This window comes from Neovison vison, chromosome 12 (genome assembly GCF_020171115.1).
Source record: "Neovison vison isolate M4711 chromosome 12, ASM_NN_V1, whole genome shotgun sequence".
NCBI classification, from domain to species: Eukaryota; Metazoa; Chordata; class Mammalia; order Carnivora; family Mustelidae; genus Neogale; species Neogale vison.
In genome coordinates this window covers 11,510,514-11,528,039 of record NC_058102.1, presented here as the reverse complement: position 1 = coordinate 11,528,039, position 17,526 = coordinate 11,510,514, and the positions used below count along the sequence as shown (strand labels likewise).

The 17,526-nt window shown below is 53.3% G+C and overlaps 1 protein-coding gene across 1 annotated transcript in view; it reads right to left on the bottom strand.

Moving 5' to 3' along the window:
- MYH9 (myosin heavy chain 9) overlaps positions 1–17,526 on the bottom strand; it is an 89,685-nt gene that overhangs the window by 52,580 nt on the left and 19,579 nt on the right. The window contains exons 2-3 of the mRNA XM_044226625.1: positions 7,554–7,905; positions 3,074–3,230 (exon numbers count right to left, since the gene is read on the bottom strand). Of these exons, the coding sequence (XP_044082560.1) occupies positions 3,074–3,230; positions 7,554–7,886 (490 nt within the window). The 5' untranslated portion in view covers positions 7,887–7,905. The remainder of the gene's footprint in view (positions 1–3,073; positions 3,231–7,553; positions 7,906–17,526) is intronic.

The window sequence follows — 17,526 nt, the reverse complement described above, 5'->3', positions numbered from 1 at the left end:
ACAGCTCCTCTCTGGAACTTTCTTTACTGGTGAACCTTCTTATCGTGACTAGCAACTTCTGTTAATTAACTTCCTCTCTGCTCCAAGAACAAAAAACCTGTTGTTAAATGCTGCACAGGTCAGCTGCGTATGAGAAGGGACTGGGAAATGTTCTCAGTCGGTCCCCGTGGGGCTCAGGCTGCAGCATTCCAGCATTATGTGGAGGGCAGGGAAAGCCTCGTGGACTGAGAGCTAGAAATTACGGGGACCCCGCATTTGCACAGAACATTCCAAGGTAGCAGCAACACCTCTGGCTTCCTGGGCCCACAACAGATTTCCATCCCAGTCTCCAAAAGATTGAAAAATCCGCCCACTTACTCTCATAATTTGGGGAGATCACTACTTCCTGTCAAGGCCATTTGGTTCCAGCTGAGACTTCCTGGTCAACACAAAGGAAAGCTCCGGCCCTCTGCTGACCCCTCTCTTTTTTTCCAACGACTTCCCCAACCTACTGCTCTGGCTTTTGCCTCTCAAAATTTTCTGTTGTTGGATAAACATGGGACAAATGTCTTTAGGAAGGAGATGTGCAGGCTGTCGGAAGACTGGAAGTCCAGTTCCAAGGACTCCGACTGCTGGTGCCGTGCTCTACGTCATGAAGTTGTTCTCACCCCAGAGAACTTGTGGCTTACTGAAAGTGAAAGAAGCCCGCGTGCTAGAAACAGTTCAAATCCAGGATCCGAGGGGGGAACTGCCCTAATTCAGCAGCACAGAGCTCAGGAAGACTCCGGGGTGAACTTGCACCAGGCCAATTAAGACAGCTAGGAGAAAACTGACTCATAGCCTCTAGAGAGACAGACTCAGGCTCTTCTGGAATCTCACAGAATGTTCTCCCACCAGACTGCTTTAGTTAGCACTTTGAAACAGACATCCTACTTTAAAACTAAAGGGCTGGCTTCCTCCAGAAATTTTCATAGACATAAACAGAAGCCAAAGGCTAGGCCAAAATTGTACGTCCTGCATAACTCATCAAGTCTGGCAACGAAATGCCTTCCCGCCAACGCTGTGGGCACGATACGGGACAGCCGCGCTTGTCGCCCCTTCAAACCACTACACGGGGGATAAAGTCTGCTAATGCAGCAAGGTTCTTGACCACCACTGCCCAGGTTCGCTGCAAAGTTGAAAGAAAGAAACCACACACAAGTATGAAGATTTGAGAAACCACTATTGATATGTGGTTGTGAGCATACAGCCCTGCCTGGAAGTTGGGCCTGACTGGGAATTACATGAAATGCTACCACACGCCAAGCACCTGGCTGAGCTTGAGAATCTAAAGGCAACATGGGCCCCGTCCATGTCTAGGAGAGAAAAACAAATTTTTGAACGCCTAAGCCAAATAAAGTGTCACCAAATCTAGCCCAGACATCTTCCCTGGAGGGCAGGCATGCTTCAGCCTTGTCTTTAACAGGAGATTAGGGACCTGCCAGGCATTGCAAGCAGCTGGCATGGGCAAGGCAGCTGGACACAGAAAGGCCAGGGACAGAAATGTAAGCAAGTCTGTGTGGTGGCCAAGTTAGGGGCAGGCGGGAAGCCAACTACAAGGGGCACCTGTGTGCTGCTGGTGGGTTCAGGGGTTATCTCTGGGGTCATGAGGAGACTTTTCGAGATTTTTTTAAGATTTCAAAATTGGAGCGGGGGGGGGGGGGGGGTGATCAGCTTTACATTCTAGGAAGATAACCCTCTGCTCAAAGTAGAGAGAGGGCTCTATTGAGAGTGAAGGTTAGGAGATCACAGAGACAGCGCAGGCGACAAGCTGTGGAGGCCCTAACTGAGGACAGGGCCACCGGATAAGAGAGGAGCAAGGAGATCAGAAATATGAAAAGAGATAAAATCTATAGACGGTGCTGATGGACTTGAAAAAAGGAGGGAGAATGAGAATGGACAGTGGAGGGGGAGCCAGGCTCTGAGCTCCGGTGGCTGGGTGGCTGGAGAAATGGCAGCCAGGGCCAAGGGGCTGTCAATCTGGCGACAGGCCCAGTTCTCAGCCGGAATGTGCCGATCAAACCACTCGAGTGGATGGGTCTGTCATCCAGAGGAACACTGGAGCCAGCAGAGAGACCTTGAGAGGCACCGATGAGCGGGGGCAGGGGAGAGGCAGGAGAGAACCAGGCAGAGGGGTGGGCAGAGATCTAGAGAACCAGAGAGGGTCACACAGGAAGGAAGGGCTTTCAAAAGGAGTGGTCAAGATTGTCCAACGCTGGGGAGAGGTTAGGCAAGATAAGAACACGTGAGTACCACGGATTTAGCAATGCAGAAGGGAGGGTAACCTCTGTCAGACAGTCTGGAGAAGGGCAGGGAGGCCTGTGGAGCAGACACTTCCTCTACAAACCTCCACTGTGATGAGGGCGCAAAGACAAACCACAGGGGGTACAGAATCCGGGAGAGATTTAGTGTCTGTTTCTCTTTCTCTTTTTTTTTTTTTTTAAAGATTTTATTTATTTATTTGACAGACAGAGATCACAAGTAGGTGGAGAGGCAGGGAGAGAGAGAGGAGGAAGCAGGCTCCCTGCTGAGCAGAGAGCCCGATTTGGGGCTTGATCCCAGGACCCGGGATCATGACCTGAGCTGAAGGCAGAGGCTTTAACCCACTGAGCCACCCAGGCATCCCTAGTGTCTGTTTCTTAAAGATGGGAAAAACCCAAGCACGTTTCCAGACTATGAGGGAGGAGCAAGAAAAAAGATGTGCAAAGCGAGGAAAAGGAGTATCTGGCATAAGAAAGGGCCTGGAAGTAAGAGGACTAGCACAGACAGTCTTTACAAGAATGAGAAATTGTGATAATTAGGAAGTGGGTTTTTTGTTTTTTTTTTTAACCTTCTAGAACATTCTCTCAACATATAAACATGTCCTTTGATAGCCATTTACCTTGGCTCTCTCACAGTGACTCAGAGACTGCCAAGATGCACTGTGCCACCACAAGGGCCATCAATACTGATCAAGTCCCTAGATCATCGTGCACTGAATGTGACTGAGCACCTGCAAAGGTGTCCGCAAGGGCGGGGAAGGCAGGGGAAGGCAGGGGAAGGCCGAGGCACTCACCTTGCATCATACTCCTATAGGCGGTGTCTGTGATGGCATAGATGTGGGGGGGCATTTCATGCCTCTTCTTGCCCTTATACATTTCCACGATCTCTTCAGAGTAGATGGGCAGGTTCTTATAAGGATTGATGACCACACAGAACAGGCCTGAATAAGTCTAAAGAAAAGAGCAGCGGACAGAAATGGGTTAGGAAGTCTGGACTCTCGGCGGTATGCAAACTTCATGGCAAAGAGTCTGCCACCAAGGACCCAGAGTCAGGCTGCCCCCCTACCCCCCAATCCCCTGCAGGTGGAGGGCCGCCAGCCCCGACTCTGCTCCTTTGGCGAGGGTCCTCCCTAGACTGCATGACCAGGCCAGCTTTGCGTGCCAACAAGCAGGTGCCTCGGGCAAGATCCACAGCAGGACACAGACAACAGAAGTCCAGTTACAAAACTCGGACCCAAGGACAGTAAGAGATGTGACTATCATCATGAGAGGCACAGAGAGAAAAGGACTTGGCTGCAGCAAGCAAACTGTGCAGAACCACAAAGTAGTCTACCTTGAAAGACTCTGTAGCAGAGATATTCAAGCCTCAACAGAGATCTAGACAGATCTGTGTTCAGTGTCTTAAAGTAAATTCACATTAATTTGTGACTACTCCTTTTTTCTAATAACTTTTCCCTTCCCGGATCTTTCTCCTCAGCCCCCCACAAAAAAAGAGAGAGACTGCTAACAAGCTGGGCAGGACTCCGGAGACCACCCAGGTGACGGGTGTTCAGGTGGGAGGTACAGCTGTGTTTAAAGAGCAAGGCAAGCACCCTTGTCTGAGGACAACGTGCCGCAAGCCCAGAAGCAGCCATGCAGGGCCGTGATTCACACACACCTGCAGCCCTGACTGTTTAATGACAGCTGAAGGTCCTAAGGCAGCTAAAGGCAGGGTTGGGAGAGGCCCTAGGTCTCCCGCCACCCCTAGTCCAGAGCATCCCGGTCAGGGGCCAGTCCTCTGAACTCTTGTCTTTTTGTTTTCATCATCACGTTACCTCACTGCTCATGGTGGCACCCCTCAATCCAACAGCAGCCAGCACCCTAAGGGGAGTTGCGCTCTGTGCTGGCCCCACCCCCAGCCCTGCCACAACAGAAGATGGAGCTAGTGGCTGAACCTAAAGGTGGGCTCCACCAGAACCCGGGGACCAATCGGGAGCACAAAGCCCCTTCCCAGCCGTGGCCAAGGGCTACAGCACTTGGACTTCCCAAGCAGAAGTTAAGAGATTAAAAGCAGAACTCAGAGGGACCCAGTAACCTCCAGCGGCCTGCCTGCGGAAGAGCAGCCAAGTTTGGAAATGACCGAGTGTGTCTGGCTGCCTCTTCTGCAGGGAGGCGGGGACTCAGGGCCCTCGATTTTCTTCCTTCCTGGGATAATCAGTCATTTGTTTTCCCTCCAACTCCTCTTTCACAAGGGACCCGGAAAGCTCCAAGCAAAGAGGTCTGCACGTGGTGTTGGCCACCTGCGGCGCGGGTATCACAGGGACATGAGAGAAAGGCGGGAGACTTCTGGTTTTCCCTCCGTGGGACTGTCGGGCGGGGATGAAGGGAAGGCCAGGGAGCAGTGAGGTCATCCCAGGAGCTCAGAAACAATTGAGCTCTGTTCCTGGGGTTTGAGAAAACCCACACTCTAGGAAATTAGCCCGATGACAGCCAGGGACACACCGACACACTTTTAGGGCGTGCCTCAGAGCCAGATGTGTGCCAACAGCTGGCCGTGACAACAGAAGGGGACTGGGGGCTCCTGGGACAAGACTTTTGGACAGCTGGGTGGGCAGATGGTCCTGTGGATACCCCTCTCGGCAGAGCTTCAGAGTTCTCTGGACTAATCCCATCAAACCAGCAGGGTGTGAGCCCGGCAGCTCAGGTGGGAGGAAGCAGCCTGCTGGCACAGGGAGGCTCAGGGACCGGCGGACACAGAGTGAGTGGCTCTACCCTCCCATGGCCACGCCAGGGAGCCGCTCCATTCACGGGCCACAGAGGCTCTTTGTGCCCAGCCGCCCCCTAACCCAGGGCCTCACCCCCCGGGAAACAGACAGAGCAGCTGTGGCTCAAGATTAGCCACGCTGCCCACACCACCAGGCAAACACACTGCACAAAGGCTCCCGGGTCGCAGTTTGGAACGTTGTGCGCAGAGGGGTGGACTGGGAATGAGGCGGCAGCCCCTGCCCAGTGGCTTTGGTCCCCCTGCCGCTCTGCACCTGCTGGGGTCCCCAGTAGGGCAACTGCAGAGACGATCGACTTCCCTTCTGGGAAAGATGCTTAGGAAGGAGGCCGGGCTGAGGCAGGAGGAACTGCACATGGGAGGTGACAGAAACAGGAATGAGCGCTTCCAACGAGTTCTGCCTGCCTCCACAGCGAGACCCACGCTTTCAGAAGCAAGATGAAGCCACTAACACTGAACGCAATTCAGTAACATTTCCCTTTGTGGGACAGGAGACGGTCTGCAGCCAGTTGACAGAGGCCAGCACAGGCCGCCCAGTGGGTGCCACACTCAGAAAATCCCTAGTAACTACACGAGCTGAACAGGGACACCAGGGAACGCCAGGCAGAGGACCAGCTACCTTGACTGAGAACAGCGTGGCCGCGGAGCCCTGCCCTGCCGTGAAGCAGGTGTGGGCTGGCACGTACAACACACTTCTCACCAGGGAGGAAGGGAGGCTCCTTGCGGCCAGGCCGCGTGGCCGGGAAAAGATCTGAGCCAGGTCCTGGAGGCTCTGCCTCCCATGCCCTATACCAGAGCCCATGCCAGCGCCGGGGCACAGCAGAGTGGGTACAATAAGCTATGGAGCCTCCCCAGGGGGCGTCCCACTCCCAGGCAATCAGCCTTGGCTCCCAGCTGCCCCAACAGACAAGTAATGCTTCCTTCCAGGCTCCTTGTTTTTTTTGCATGTCACCAAATGCTGAATTTCAGTGATCAAGATCCCTAGAAACAGAGGCTTTTAATTTTGTCCATACAGTGCTCTCACCAAGAAAGAGAGAGCTGGGCTGAGAATCCAGAAACCCAAGTCCCAGTCGAAGGCTGTATGACCCTGCGCTAGGCTCTGGCCCTCTCTGGGCCTCAGCTCTCCTCACCTGCCGTATCAGCAGGCCGGACTAAGCTGGTCCACAAGGAGGACTCTTGCAGGAAGCCCTCTCTGTGTACGGCCTCACTGGCAGGTCCGGACTGATCAGGCTCATCCCCAAAGGGAGGTCATCAATGGCAGAAAACAAGAACCTCGTGATCCTGCGCCAATTTAGCAACCAGCAAGGGAACGCAGTGCTGGCACGCGGTCTGGCCCGGTGAGCAGCTCTGGGCAATCCAGGATGGCCCACGGCCCCACAGAGGACTCTAGCACATCACAGGGGACTCAGGGATACCGGTCCAGTATGGTGGAGAAGGGCCCAATGGACTTGTGTGCTGACGTCAGCCTGAGGTTGTACAGAAAATAAAATGGCTGACTCTTTGGGGGCGCCTCACCGTCCCTGGGCCAAGATGAGCCCAGCACGTCCTTTTATTACATGTGTGACCACGGGCCAGCCCCTGGGTCCAAGGCTTGGCCCTCCCAATGAGAGGGCTATAAGGCTCTCAAGATGTTTTCTTCCTCCCATTCAAACAAATCTTGAGAACCATTGTATTCAGACCAAGAAGGCCAAGGTGAATATAACAGCATCTTAAAACAAAGCGCTATTTTAGGAATAACAAGAGCCAGATATTTCTTTCCTACCTGAGCTGAAACTAGACTAAATACCCTGGAACTGAAGAGAAGAAATAAGAAATCAGAAAGAACTCTGTGACCCTAGGACCCTAAGACTGTGGAGCCTGTTGCACAGGAGATGGGAAAACATTCCTCTCCTGACATTTCCTAAAACAAGGATGAGCAGTCTTTCTGCACAGGTGGCCCCACTGCCCAGGGGACAGAGAAAGGGCCGCTCCCTCTCCTTGGCACGCTCTGGGCCCTTCTGGGCCACTAAGCCTGGCACAGCACCAGAAGGATGGTTCAAGCCTCGCTCTCCACGTTCATCTCTGCTCGAAGCATCCTGCCAGGGGAGGCAAGGCCTACCAACAGGCCTCTAACAAGAACAAGATGACAAGAGTCTAAAAAAGAGATGGGGCCATGGGGAGGAGGAAGGGGACCAGGTGGTACAGGAGGAACGAGGTGGGAAACCAGGACATGGCATTCCCTCGCTTTAGAAAGAACCAGCCTTCCGATCTCCACCAAGACCAGGACCCAGGCCCGTGGGTGGGCGCACACCGTGATATTCACCCTCCGTGCAGATCTGAAACAGGCTTCCTGGTGTGTTTTGGCTATGCAGAGAAAAACCAGAACATTCCGTGAGGACACTCCCATGCCTAGTTTGAGGATGTCACCCCTGCTTTCTTTGAGCCCCCTCCTCTCCCGAAGCAAGCGCGTCCAAGCAGGTGAGGGGGACGGGACAGAGCCAGGCCCCCCACCTCCGGCCCCGGACCCCACTTACATAGATGAGCCCCGAGTAGTAGCGCTCCTTGAGGTTGTGCAACACAGAGGCTTCGTTGAGGCACGTGAGCTCTGCCATGTCCTCCACCTTGGAGAACTTGGGCGGGTTCATCTTCTGGATGTCATCCTTGTTCACCTTGACCTTTTTCCCATTCTCCACCAGCTCCACAATGGCCTCCTCCCCCACCTCCTCCTTGAGGCTGGCGGGCTCGAAGCCGCTCTTGTCGGAAGGCACCCATACCAGCTTCTTGGCAGCCCAGTCAGCCTGGGCCAGCGGGTTATTAATGAAGTTTTTGTCCACGTAGAGATACTTATCAGCGGCTTGCTGCGCCATGGCGACTCACAGCCAGGACCTGCGGGAGAATCAAAGGGGAGAAGTTAAATACCATGACCTCAGCTGCGCAAGGCCTGCTGACCCCGTCTGATCTCTGCAAACAGGGCAACGCTGGAGTAGACAGAGCAAAACTTCTAAAACCTGGTGGCAGGGCTGCCAGTGTCTTCCCGCTCTTCATTTTTGGGAAGAAGATGTACAGGACTGAGACAACGACAACAAGTTGTCATCACATATTTTGGTAAGAAGTCCATGGGAAGGTAGATTCTAAGACCCATCCACAATCAAACTGATCTATAAAACTACCGTGACACCGAAGGAGGAGTCAGACGTAACCACAGTCACTCTGCTACACAAGCTGAGACAGGAAAGACACCACACAATTTAAGAGGACTTCCAACAAAAGCTAGTTTCTAATTAGCTACCCACCCCCCACCGCCCCAAAAGGCAAAGAAAGACAACCATGCACAGCGGAAGTTGCCAGTTTAAAAAACTTTTTATTTCATGGAGTCAACCAAGAAGGGAAAAAGAAATAAAAACACCAACACATTAGTATGTTGCCAAGAGTTGCTAATTCCACCTCGGTTAACACAGGCCAAAGAAATAAGGCAAGAAGAAAAGAAGTCAGGCTCCAGGAAACGTCAGGAACAGTTAGGAGCACTTCCCTTCTGGACCACTAATGTGAAAGGCAGCCCGCAAACCCATGTCCAGAACTGAAGCACCATGTGTCTGCTTTTTTCAAAACTCATTTGCAAAATAAAGAGGATGAAATAATCCCTTACACCTGTGTATTCAATGGTTTTATGAAATGCTTGCACACGCACTTCGCTATCTCAAAAGATTCTCATGGGGTGCCCGGGTGGCTCGGTAAGTTAAGCATCTGCCTTTGACTCAGGCCACAATCCCAGGGTCCTGGTATGAAGCCGCGGGTGGTGCTCCCTGTTTCTTCCCCTTCTCCCTGCTCCTCCTCCCTCTCCTCCCTGCTCACGCCCTCTCTTGCTACCTCCCTCTCTCTCAAATATAGAAATGGAATCTTAACAAAAAAGACCCTCATCATAACTCTGTGTGGTCAGTAAGAAGTATGCTATATCCCATGTTACTGATAAGGAAACGGGAACTCCCCGGAGATTCAAGGGCTTGTCCAGAGTCACCCAGGGGGTACTCGGGACTCCTAGTCCCATGGCCTTCGCACAGGATAACCACAGCGCTTGCTTATTCCTGCACAAAGGCGGAGGCTGGACCCACGGGGAGGACAGCTGGTTGAGGTAAACAGATTGCAGGACTTCGAAACCATGGTCTGAGACAAAGCCAGCCCACAGCCCCCTGAGAAGCAGCCCAGAAGCTTACTGCCCGCCACGCAACACAGGAAGGCCTCTCTTTTCTGAGGTCAAGGCCCCCATCTCCAGGCCCAGGAGGCCAGGAGGACCCCAGATCCAAATCCAGAGTCACACGGGCTTTCACACCTCTAGATTCCAACAGGGACTTGGATGCCAAGGAGGCTGGAGGTTTGGGAGGGACAGAACAAAAGAAGCCTGGGCTGCCCAGGCCTATCTTATCTGGGCTCATTAAATGCTTTCCAGATCAAGACTAAGGGGCTCCCCTGGACACGTTCCAGGAAAGGGCTTGTTTTCCAGGAAATCTGCTCACTTGCCTCCCCACCCCCCACAGGAGGGAAGGCAAGTCCATGGAACAGAGCCTGGCAGCCTCCCCAGCAACCTCAGCTGGTGGCTTTGTTTACAGTCCCAGCCAAGCAAACCCTAGCAGCCCCTCTTGGGGGACCAGGGGCATTTATCCACCTGCAAAGACTACCCCCGCCCCCGGCCCCGAGAGAAAACAGCAGTCCGAACACAGCAGTCCGAGAGGCAGGAAGGGAAGGCCTGGCCTCACCTTCTGTTTGTAGAAACTGGGATCTCCGAATGCCCACCAGGCATTCAAGCAAATGGAAGGCTTCTCTCTGCCAGAGGACATCTCAGCCACCCTCTCCCTCTCTGCCATCCGACTGACCACTAACTAGCCAGGCAGCCTCCTCAGTCCTAGGACCCAGGCTCCCGAAACTAGTCTCCCCATCCCCATGCCACTGCTCTGCTTGAGGACTTGGAAGGATCACAGAGCAGACGGCTTCACAGGCTACTGTTCTAAACCTTTCCGCAAACTTCAAACCCAAAACGGACAAGACAATCATCTCTCATCAACATGCCGCAAGGGATTCACTCGAACCCTGTCCCCCCAAATATTGAGTCCACTGCTGGTTATGAATTCTACTACTCCAGGGGCGCCTGGGTGGCTCCGTCAGTTAGCCGTCTGCCTTGGGCTCAGGTCATGATTCCAGGGTCCTGGGATCCAGCCCCTGCTCAGCCAGGAGTCTGCTTCTCCCTTTCCCTCTCCCCCACCTGACGTGTGCTCTCTCTCACGCTCTCTCTCTCTCTCTCTCTCTCGCTCTCTCTCTCTCTCTCTCAAATAAATAAAATCTTTAAAAAAAAAAAAAGTTCCACTATTCCAGCCCAATGAATAACACCCAAGGATATTCCATGCCCTTTATGAGATCCCTCCAAGCGGAAGAAAAGGGAACAGTCATTAGGAAGCCTAACATTAACCTCAATGAAACATCAATCACCCTACAAAAGATCATTTATTATCCCCAATTTATAAATGAGGAAGTAGGCTCAGAGAAGGCAAGTTACTTGCCCAGAGCCGCCCAGTCCAGTCAGGGTGCAGGGCTCTAACCCAGATCGCCGGGCACCACCCCCCCCCCAGTCAGGGCTCTCCCTGGCAAACCTGGGCTGGGGACCCACAGAGCCTCAGAGCCAGGTCAGACTGCCCATACGTTGAGTGGGACACGGGGAGTGTGGAGGAACATATTCCACAGCATCCAACACACTGGGTGCTATCAGAGCGCAGTCAGAATTTTAACATTCTCACTCCCTGGCCTGCTGCTGTCCACCCAAGGACTTCTGGCCTCATCAGACTCCCTTCATCCCAGCAACGCGGGACCCACACAAAGCAGCCGTCTGGCGGCCTGGCAGCTCGGCAGCACATGAGCTCCCTCTGGGCTGCAAGCCCTGGGCCATCGGTCGCCCCTGGAACGCCATCAGCAGGTATGCACTGGAGGGCCATGCACACAGCGGCTGCTTGCTGCCAGGGGCCCACCTCCCCAGCCCCTCGCCCTGCCCTCCTTTCAGGCCGGTCTACCCCTCATGAGACCTGGAGTCTACACTTCCTGTAAGACAGGGGAGTCCTACTATGTCCCCCCAGAGCTGGGCCAACACCGATGGCTGCACCCCTCTGTCTCGAGGGGTGCCAAGGCTCCCATGCAGGGTTGGCCCAAGGCCTCCATGCCCCTCTCTGAGCAGAACTTTTCATTACGCCCGGCTGAGCCCCGTTCGGCCAGGCCAAGGACAGAGCTATCTGGTGTCAGCAGCTCTGCAGGAATGACGTGGGTTAGCAGCAGCGCCAAGATCAATATACATGGGCTGGACACGGGGGTGGGGTTTATGGGGTCACCATAAACAAGGGCGTGTATTAAAGCCCTCCCGCCAGCACAGATGGGTACATTCACATGCAGTCACCGTGGCTGAGCTCCGGTGTCCACCTGAGTTGGGGGGCAGGCCCCTGGGCCCCAGCAGCTATGGATGCGTGTGTGCCTAGTACAGCTTCCAGCGATGCAGACGGGAGCAGTGACCTCGAAGGGTGCAGACGGAGAAAGCCATCACCAGCCAGAGGTGTCAGAAATGAAAGGGCGCATCAGAGAAGGGACGCTAGGGAGGCAGCAGCTCCTTCTCCCCTCCCTGTCCTAGGACCATACTTAACGGCCTCTCTGACACTTTGTAAAAAATAAGATGAAATCAGAGAGGGAGGCAACCATAAGAGACTCTTCACCCTAGAGAACAAACTGAAGGTTGCTGGAGCAGAAGGGGGTAGGGGAATGGGGTAGCTGGGGGATGGGCATTTAGGAGGTCACATGATGTGATGGGGGTGGGGGGGCTCATGTAACTGATGAATCTCTACCTCTGAAACTAATCACACACTGTATATTAATTCATTGAATTTAAATAAAATAAATTTCTTTTAAATCATACATAATATAAAAGTTTTCAAAATGAGGGGCACCCTAGGTGGCTCAGTCAGTTCAGCATCTGCCTTCAGTTCAGATCATGATCCCAGGGGTCCTGGGATAGAGCCCTGCACTGGGCTCCCTGCTCAGTGGGGAGCCTGCTTCTTCCTCTGTCTCTCTCCCTGCTTGTGTGTGCTCTCTCTCTCTCTCAAATAAATAAAGTTTTCAAAAGGAAAGAAAAATATCCCCATAAATTCCTAAGACCCTCCCTCTAAAGTCAGTTTTCTCTTTTCTTCCGGTCCTCCTAATCCTTATTCACAGAAACACTGGAGAGATCTCATGATCATAGGCAGAACATGGGGTTTCACATTGTGGATTTTTCCTATTCATCGTGACTAAAAGCCCCCACAGGGCCACAGCTTGCCTGACCATTTTTATCCAAAACTTCACTTTCCAGCCCAAGTTGCAGAGGCTCTAAGAGGAGAGGGAGTGATCCCACTCGGTTATACACCTAGAGAAGCGAGGACTCAAATTCAGGACTCCTGACTTCAAGGTCTTCTTGGGAAACACTTTTAATGGCTATATAATATTCCAAAGTGACGGGGCGGGGGAGGGGGCTTAAAAAAAAAAAAAAAACCCACTCATTAGGTTTTTTCCCTATATGGTGGGCCACCTTGAGATAAATTCCCAGAAGTGTAATTACTGAAACAAAGGAACATTTTTATGGCCTTGAGAAGTATTACCAAAATGCTTTCCGAAAGGGTTGACTGGTATGCACAGCCACGGGAACAGCACGCCCATGGGGGGGCAGCAGCCACACCAGCACTAGGAAAACTGTGGGAAAAAGCTCGGGGGTCTGGATTAAGGGACCTCAGAAAACTGTGGCACTCTGCAGGGTTCACAGGCCAGCAAGGAGTTAAGGAAAAAGAAGGCAGCTTTCCCCACTGGAGAGCAGATCCGGTGGAGGCCGGCCCTTTCCACACCAGCTTCCTGCGGGTGCCAGCCCAACTCCAAGAAACCCAAGTAGTTGCCTTTTTAGGCCATAATCGAGAGGACACGACCAGAGGCTAAATTAGGACTCTCAGGAAATGATGAAACTGAAAGAAAATAGGTTGACCAAAAACCTCTGCTTTCTACCCAAAATGTAATTCCTTGATTGCCTGCCTTCTCCCTTTCCCCCTCTCCCCAAACATCCATCTGGACCTTTTACTCCTTCCTGTTTTCCCAAAGACCCCCCGCTCCCTCCCAGCTTCCCACCCTTCACTTGGTTCTCGTTTTACTGACTTGTGTGCTTGTTTGGAAAAGAAACAGCTAGCCCCTTTAAAACAGAATTTATTCGACTGGGACAAATCATTGGTCCAAACACTGTGAGCTTGTCCATTCCTAGACAACAAGGGTCTATGTAAAGGCTTCCATGGCCAAGTTCTGGGCCTGGAGCTGCAGGTCCTCCCATCTCATCTCAAAGCTATCCAGTCTGAGGGCCTTTCTCCATCCCCAAAGGTAAGGGCAACGAGGCCCACACAGGTCACAAAGCCCAGGTTCAAACTCAGACCGGCCGGGGTTCCGTCTCAGCTGCCTCCCCCCAACAACCCCGGGAGCTCTCTGGGGAGAAAACAAACCCAGAAGCCCTGGTTCATTTAGCAAACCAGGGACACAGACACTACTCATGCTAACAGGAAGCTGCAAATACCCGCCCCTTCCTGGTGCTGCTTTGTACCAGGGCCCTCAAACTCCCACCTTAGACTGCTGGCACTGAGAGAAGGGCCAGGGGTCTGTCTGACCTTGGGTGAGCCACCTTTGTTCTCCGAGCCAAGGATCCAGTTCAGAGACCCAGTGACCTCAGCTCAGACACTAGAAGCCCCATTCCAGCTTCACCACCCATGTCTGCCAGCAGGCTCCTTGCTTGTTTTTTTTATCCCCACCCCCACCCGGAGAGCACAAGGGAACATGTCCCTTCTCCCTTCTTCCTGCAGCCATTGCTTCTGAGTTAGCAAAACTAGCAAGGCGCCTGAGTTCCATCGTTAAGGAAGGGCCTATGAAGGCGGCTGCTCAAGTTACCCAGAAATTGTCGAATGCCTAAAATTTACTTATTCAATGAACTACTACATACTGAAGGTCCACGTGCAAAAATATGGTGACAAAGGTACAAAGGACCTAAGGAGTTTATACTAGTGGAACCTTCACTGTAGAGAGGAAGGCCACATAAACAGTCAGCACCAACACAAGACTCAATGAAGAAAGATGAATGAGTAAGTCACTCATCGCAGGAACAGAGAGGAAGGCATAAGTTGAAGGAAAACTCAAAGCAGCAGGGGCTTCACGTAAGGGATGGGATGTCAACTGAGTCCTAGAAGATGGGACGGGGACTGGTTGGGGAGGGGAAGAGGTAGCACCAGGCCAAGGGAGAAGGGGGGGGTTCTTCAGGAACTACACGGTGACATGATGGGTTAAAGCAGGGCTCCCCCGCCTCAGCACTGCAAACACCTGGGGCTGGAATTCTTTGGGGGGGGGCTGTCCTGTGTATTGCAGGATCTAGCAGCATCTCTGACCTCCACCCACTAGACGAGAGTGCACTCCGTCCCCAGGAGAGACGATGAAAATATCTCCAGACACTGCCCAAGACGGGGACTGGGGGAGCAAAATGACCCCCAGTTTGAGGAGCACAGACTGGAGGGGTGAGCTGCAGGAGTAAACCTTGCAAAGAAGCCAGACTTCAGCTCAGTAAACGCTCTCCCGAGTCCGAAGTACACACTTCTATGAAACAGAAGTTCCCCAGTGAAAAGGGATTCCCAGAACCCACCCACTACGGATGGCTCCAAGGAGTGCTTGTCCCTATAATGCACTGTTCTTTTAAGGGACCTGACCTGAACCCACTACTGGAACGGACTGTAGAGATTCCCAAATATCTGGCAAAGGAGACTCCTGTGCCTCCCCAGGCAGGGCATGAATCTCCAGGACCCCTGACGCAGCTCCTCAGCTGCTGAGTCACAACCTAGTTCGCCTGCTGGAAGAGGTCCAAGTCATGGAAGGCAGGCAGCAGTCATGCTGGGGGCAGGGGGGGCCGGGGAGTGCTCCTCTGGCTGTGCTGGCTTACCCCATATCCTGGGAATTCCAAATGCCATTCACTGAAAGGTTCTGATACATCAGGACACCCAGATAAACGTATTCGACCCAGAAATCTCTTGCAAACCCCCTCTAATATATCTGAGTGCCTAACACTCAGTCCATGTCTCCATCCAGAGGGTCCACAAGCACCATCTCACCTGAACTCCCCCAAACCCGGACTCTCTTCCGCCTCTCCACCAAGACCCCATCCATCTGGTCACCTGAGACCATAAACTCCTTCTGGTGGATCAGCAAAGCCCTCCATCAAGCCCTCAGGCCAGCGCCCTGCTGCAGGACTGCACCCCTCCTCTCTAGCCTGCACAGCCGCCCCTTCCTGGCCTTCCCCTGAGTCATCCACCTCTTTCCAATCCGTACCCCCCGCTGCCTTCAGGATGGCTCAGCAGCTCTGTTTCTGTGCGTCCTACACCCTACCGTACTGACAATTACTCACCAGTTCCAAACAGTTCCATGGCTCCACATCTTCTCCAGTAAAACTAACCACATTTTCATGGTGAGTGGGCCCTTCTGAGCCCACCCCTCAATCTCCGTGCTCCAGCCCCTCCTCATAACCAAGCCCAGCTCCCAGCTGCCTCTGCTGAGGCCTCATCTTCAGCACCAGGAGCCCTCTCTCAAATTTCAACCTCCTGCATAGATACAAAGGGACTTCCCGTGAGTAATCCAACAGCTGAACTGTCGTTATCTGCAGTTTCATCTGAGCACGGGAGGCAGGTCTCATTCATGTCCTTGATTTTGAATGTCCAGCACAATGCCTGACCCCAACAGGTGCTCAGTTAAACTTACCTGAATGAATGTATGAGGAACACGGCAAAGAGAAGGAGTAATGGGGAAGCATTCAAAGAAGCTGGAAAATCACCCTGAGACCCAAGCTGGCAGCAAGCGCAAGGCTCCCAGCCTGCCATCTCCCAGCCACTCACAGCCACTCGACTGTGACAAAGCCCAAGTCGTTTATGGGCTAGTTCTTATAGCCCCAAAACAAGGGGGGAAAGAAAGCACTGGTGGGGGTGACTTTCAATCCACAGAGAGAAACAGGAGTGAAGATAATTTATTGGTTCCCAATAAGCTTTCTGTAAGGTTAAATAAAACCATTTCCATTTTCTGGAACCTTCTAGTCCCTCCTGACTAATCACGGGGGAGGCACCCACCATCTACCACCAGACACACCAGAGAGGCCCTTGGCTGGTGTGGTGTGGCCTCTGCCCTGGTCGGGAGCCGTGCGAAGGCTTCAGGGGCAGCCTTCCCTGCCTCTCCCGGAGCCCTCGGGCCACATCTAGCAAGCACAGCAGACATCCATCTTTGGACCAACTCCGAACAGACAGAAGGAACTTGAGAAAAACCACTGCAATGCAGTGCACCAATTCTGCAAATCCCAAGGGAAGTCCGTAACGCACTGTACTCCAATGGAATGGGTGTAAACTCGGGGTCGCACAGACTCCCCCACTCAATTCCGGTAACCTTGAAGCTGTTCACACCGCACCTTCCCAGCTTCACCGTGAGGGCAAAATCTGTGTCAGAGGAGCTGTAACTCAATCAGCCAGGGAAGACTTTGACACCAAGTAAGAACTTCTAGGTCTCATCCTCCTAATTAACCCTAATCCTTCTCTAGAAGGACACCGAAGGCCCCTGGCAAGTTTCGGAGTTTGGCGACTCTTGCTCCAGGATACACGGGTCCGCAGCTAACACCAAGGCACAGTACGCCAGTAATTCACCACGAAGGAAGAGGATTTCACAGCCACAGGAGGTTGGACACCTGCCTCCCTGTGGCCCTCCCGCACAGGAAATGCTCCAAGGAGCCTGCAGACAAGGAAGCCTGCTCAAGTCTGTCCGAACAGGCAAAGCACCCCAGGCCAGCCTGCAGGAAAACGCTTCCTCAGTGCACGAGGCCTTGGGCAGAAGAGCCGGATTTGAGTCAGGCTCTCAGGCTCCAACAAGATAATGGGCCACAGAACCTGCCCTACAGATACGCTGGGGCTAGTAGAACAAGCATCTTTGGGGGGGAGCCGGTACTCTGTCCCCCCTACCCAGGGCCAAACTTACAGAAGCAGCCCACCCTAAGGCACTCATTCTCACAAGATGCAGAGGCGGGGGGGGGGGGGGGGGGGGGGGCCGCGGGCAGGGTCCTCCCAGGTCCAGAGCCCAGGAGGCAGAAGCCGCTGAGGACTGGAGGATGGGCCCCCTTCCCTCCCACCTCAGGAATGCTGTTTGCTTACAGAAGAAGCTGGGACTTGTTGCCCTTAGCAGTATTCCAACCCAAGCCTGTGTTGATGCTCAACAGATAAGAACACCAGACCAGAGACAGCCCAGAGAGGAATTTAGCACCAGAGCCCCAGAACCCACACTCTCTGCCCTTCCTTCCACAGAGGCCACATGGAGAGGCTGCCGAGGACTCCTCCCAGCCTGGGGAACACTGAGAAGGGCTCACGTGTGCCTGACTACAGAAGGCAGGGCCTGGGGTCACTCTGCCTTTGC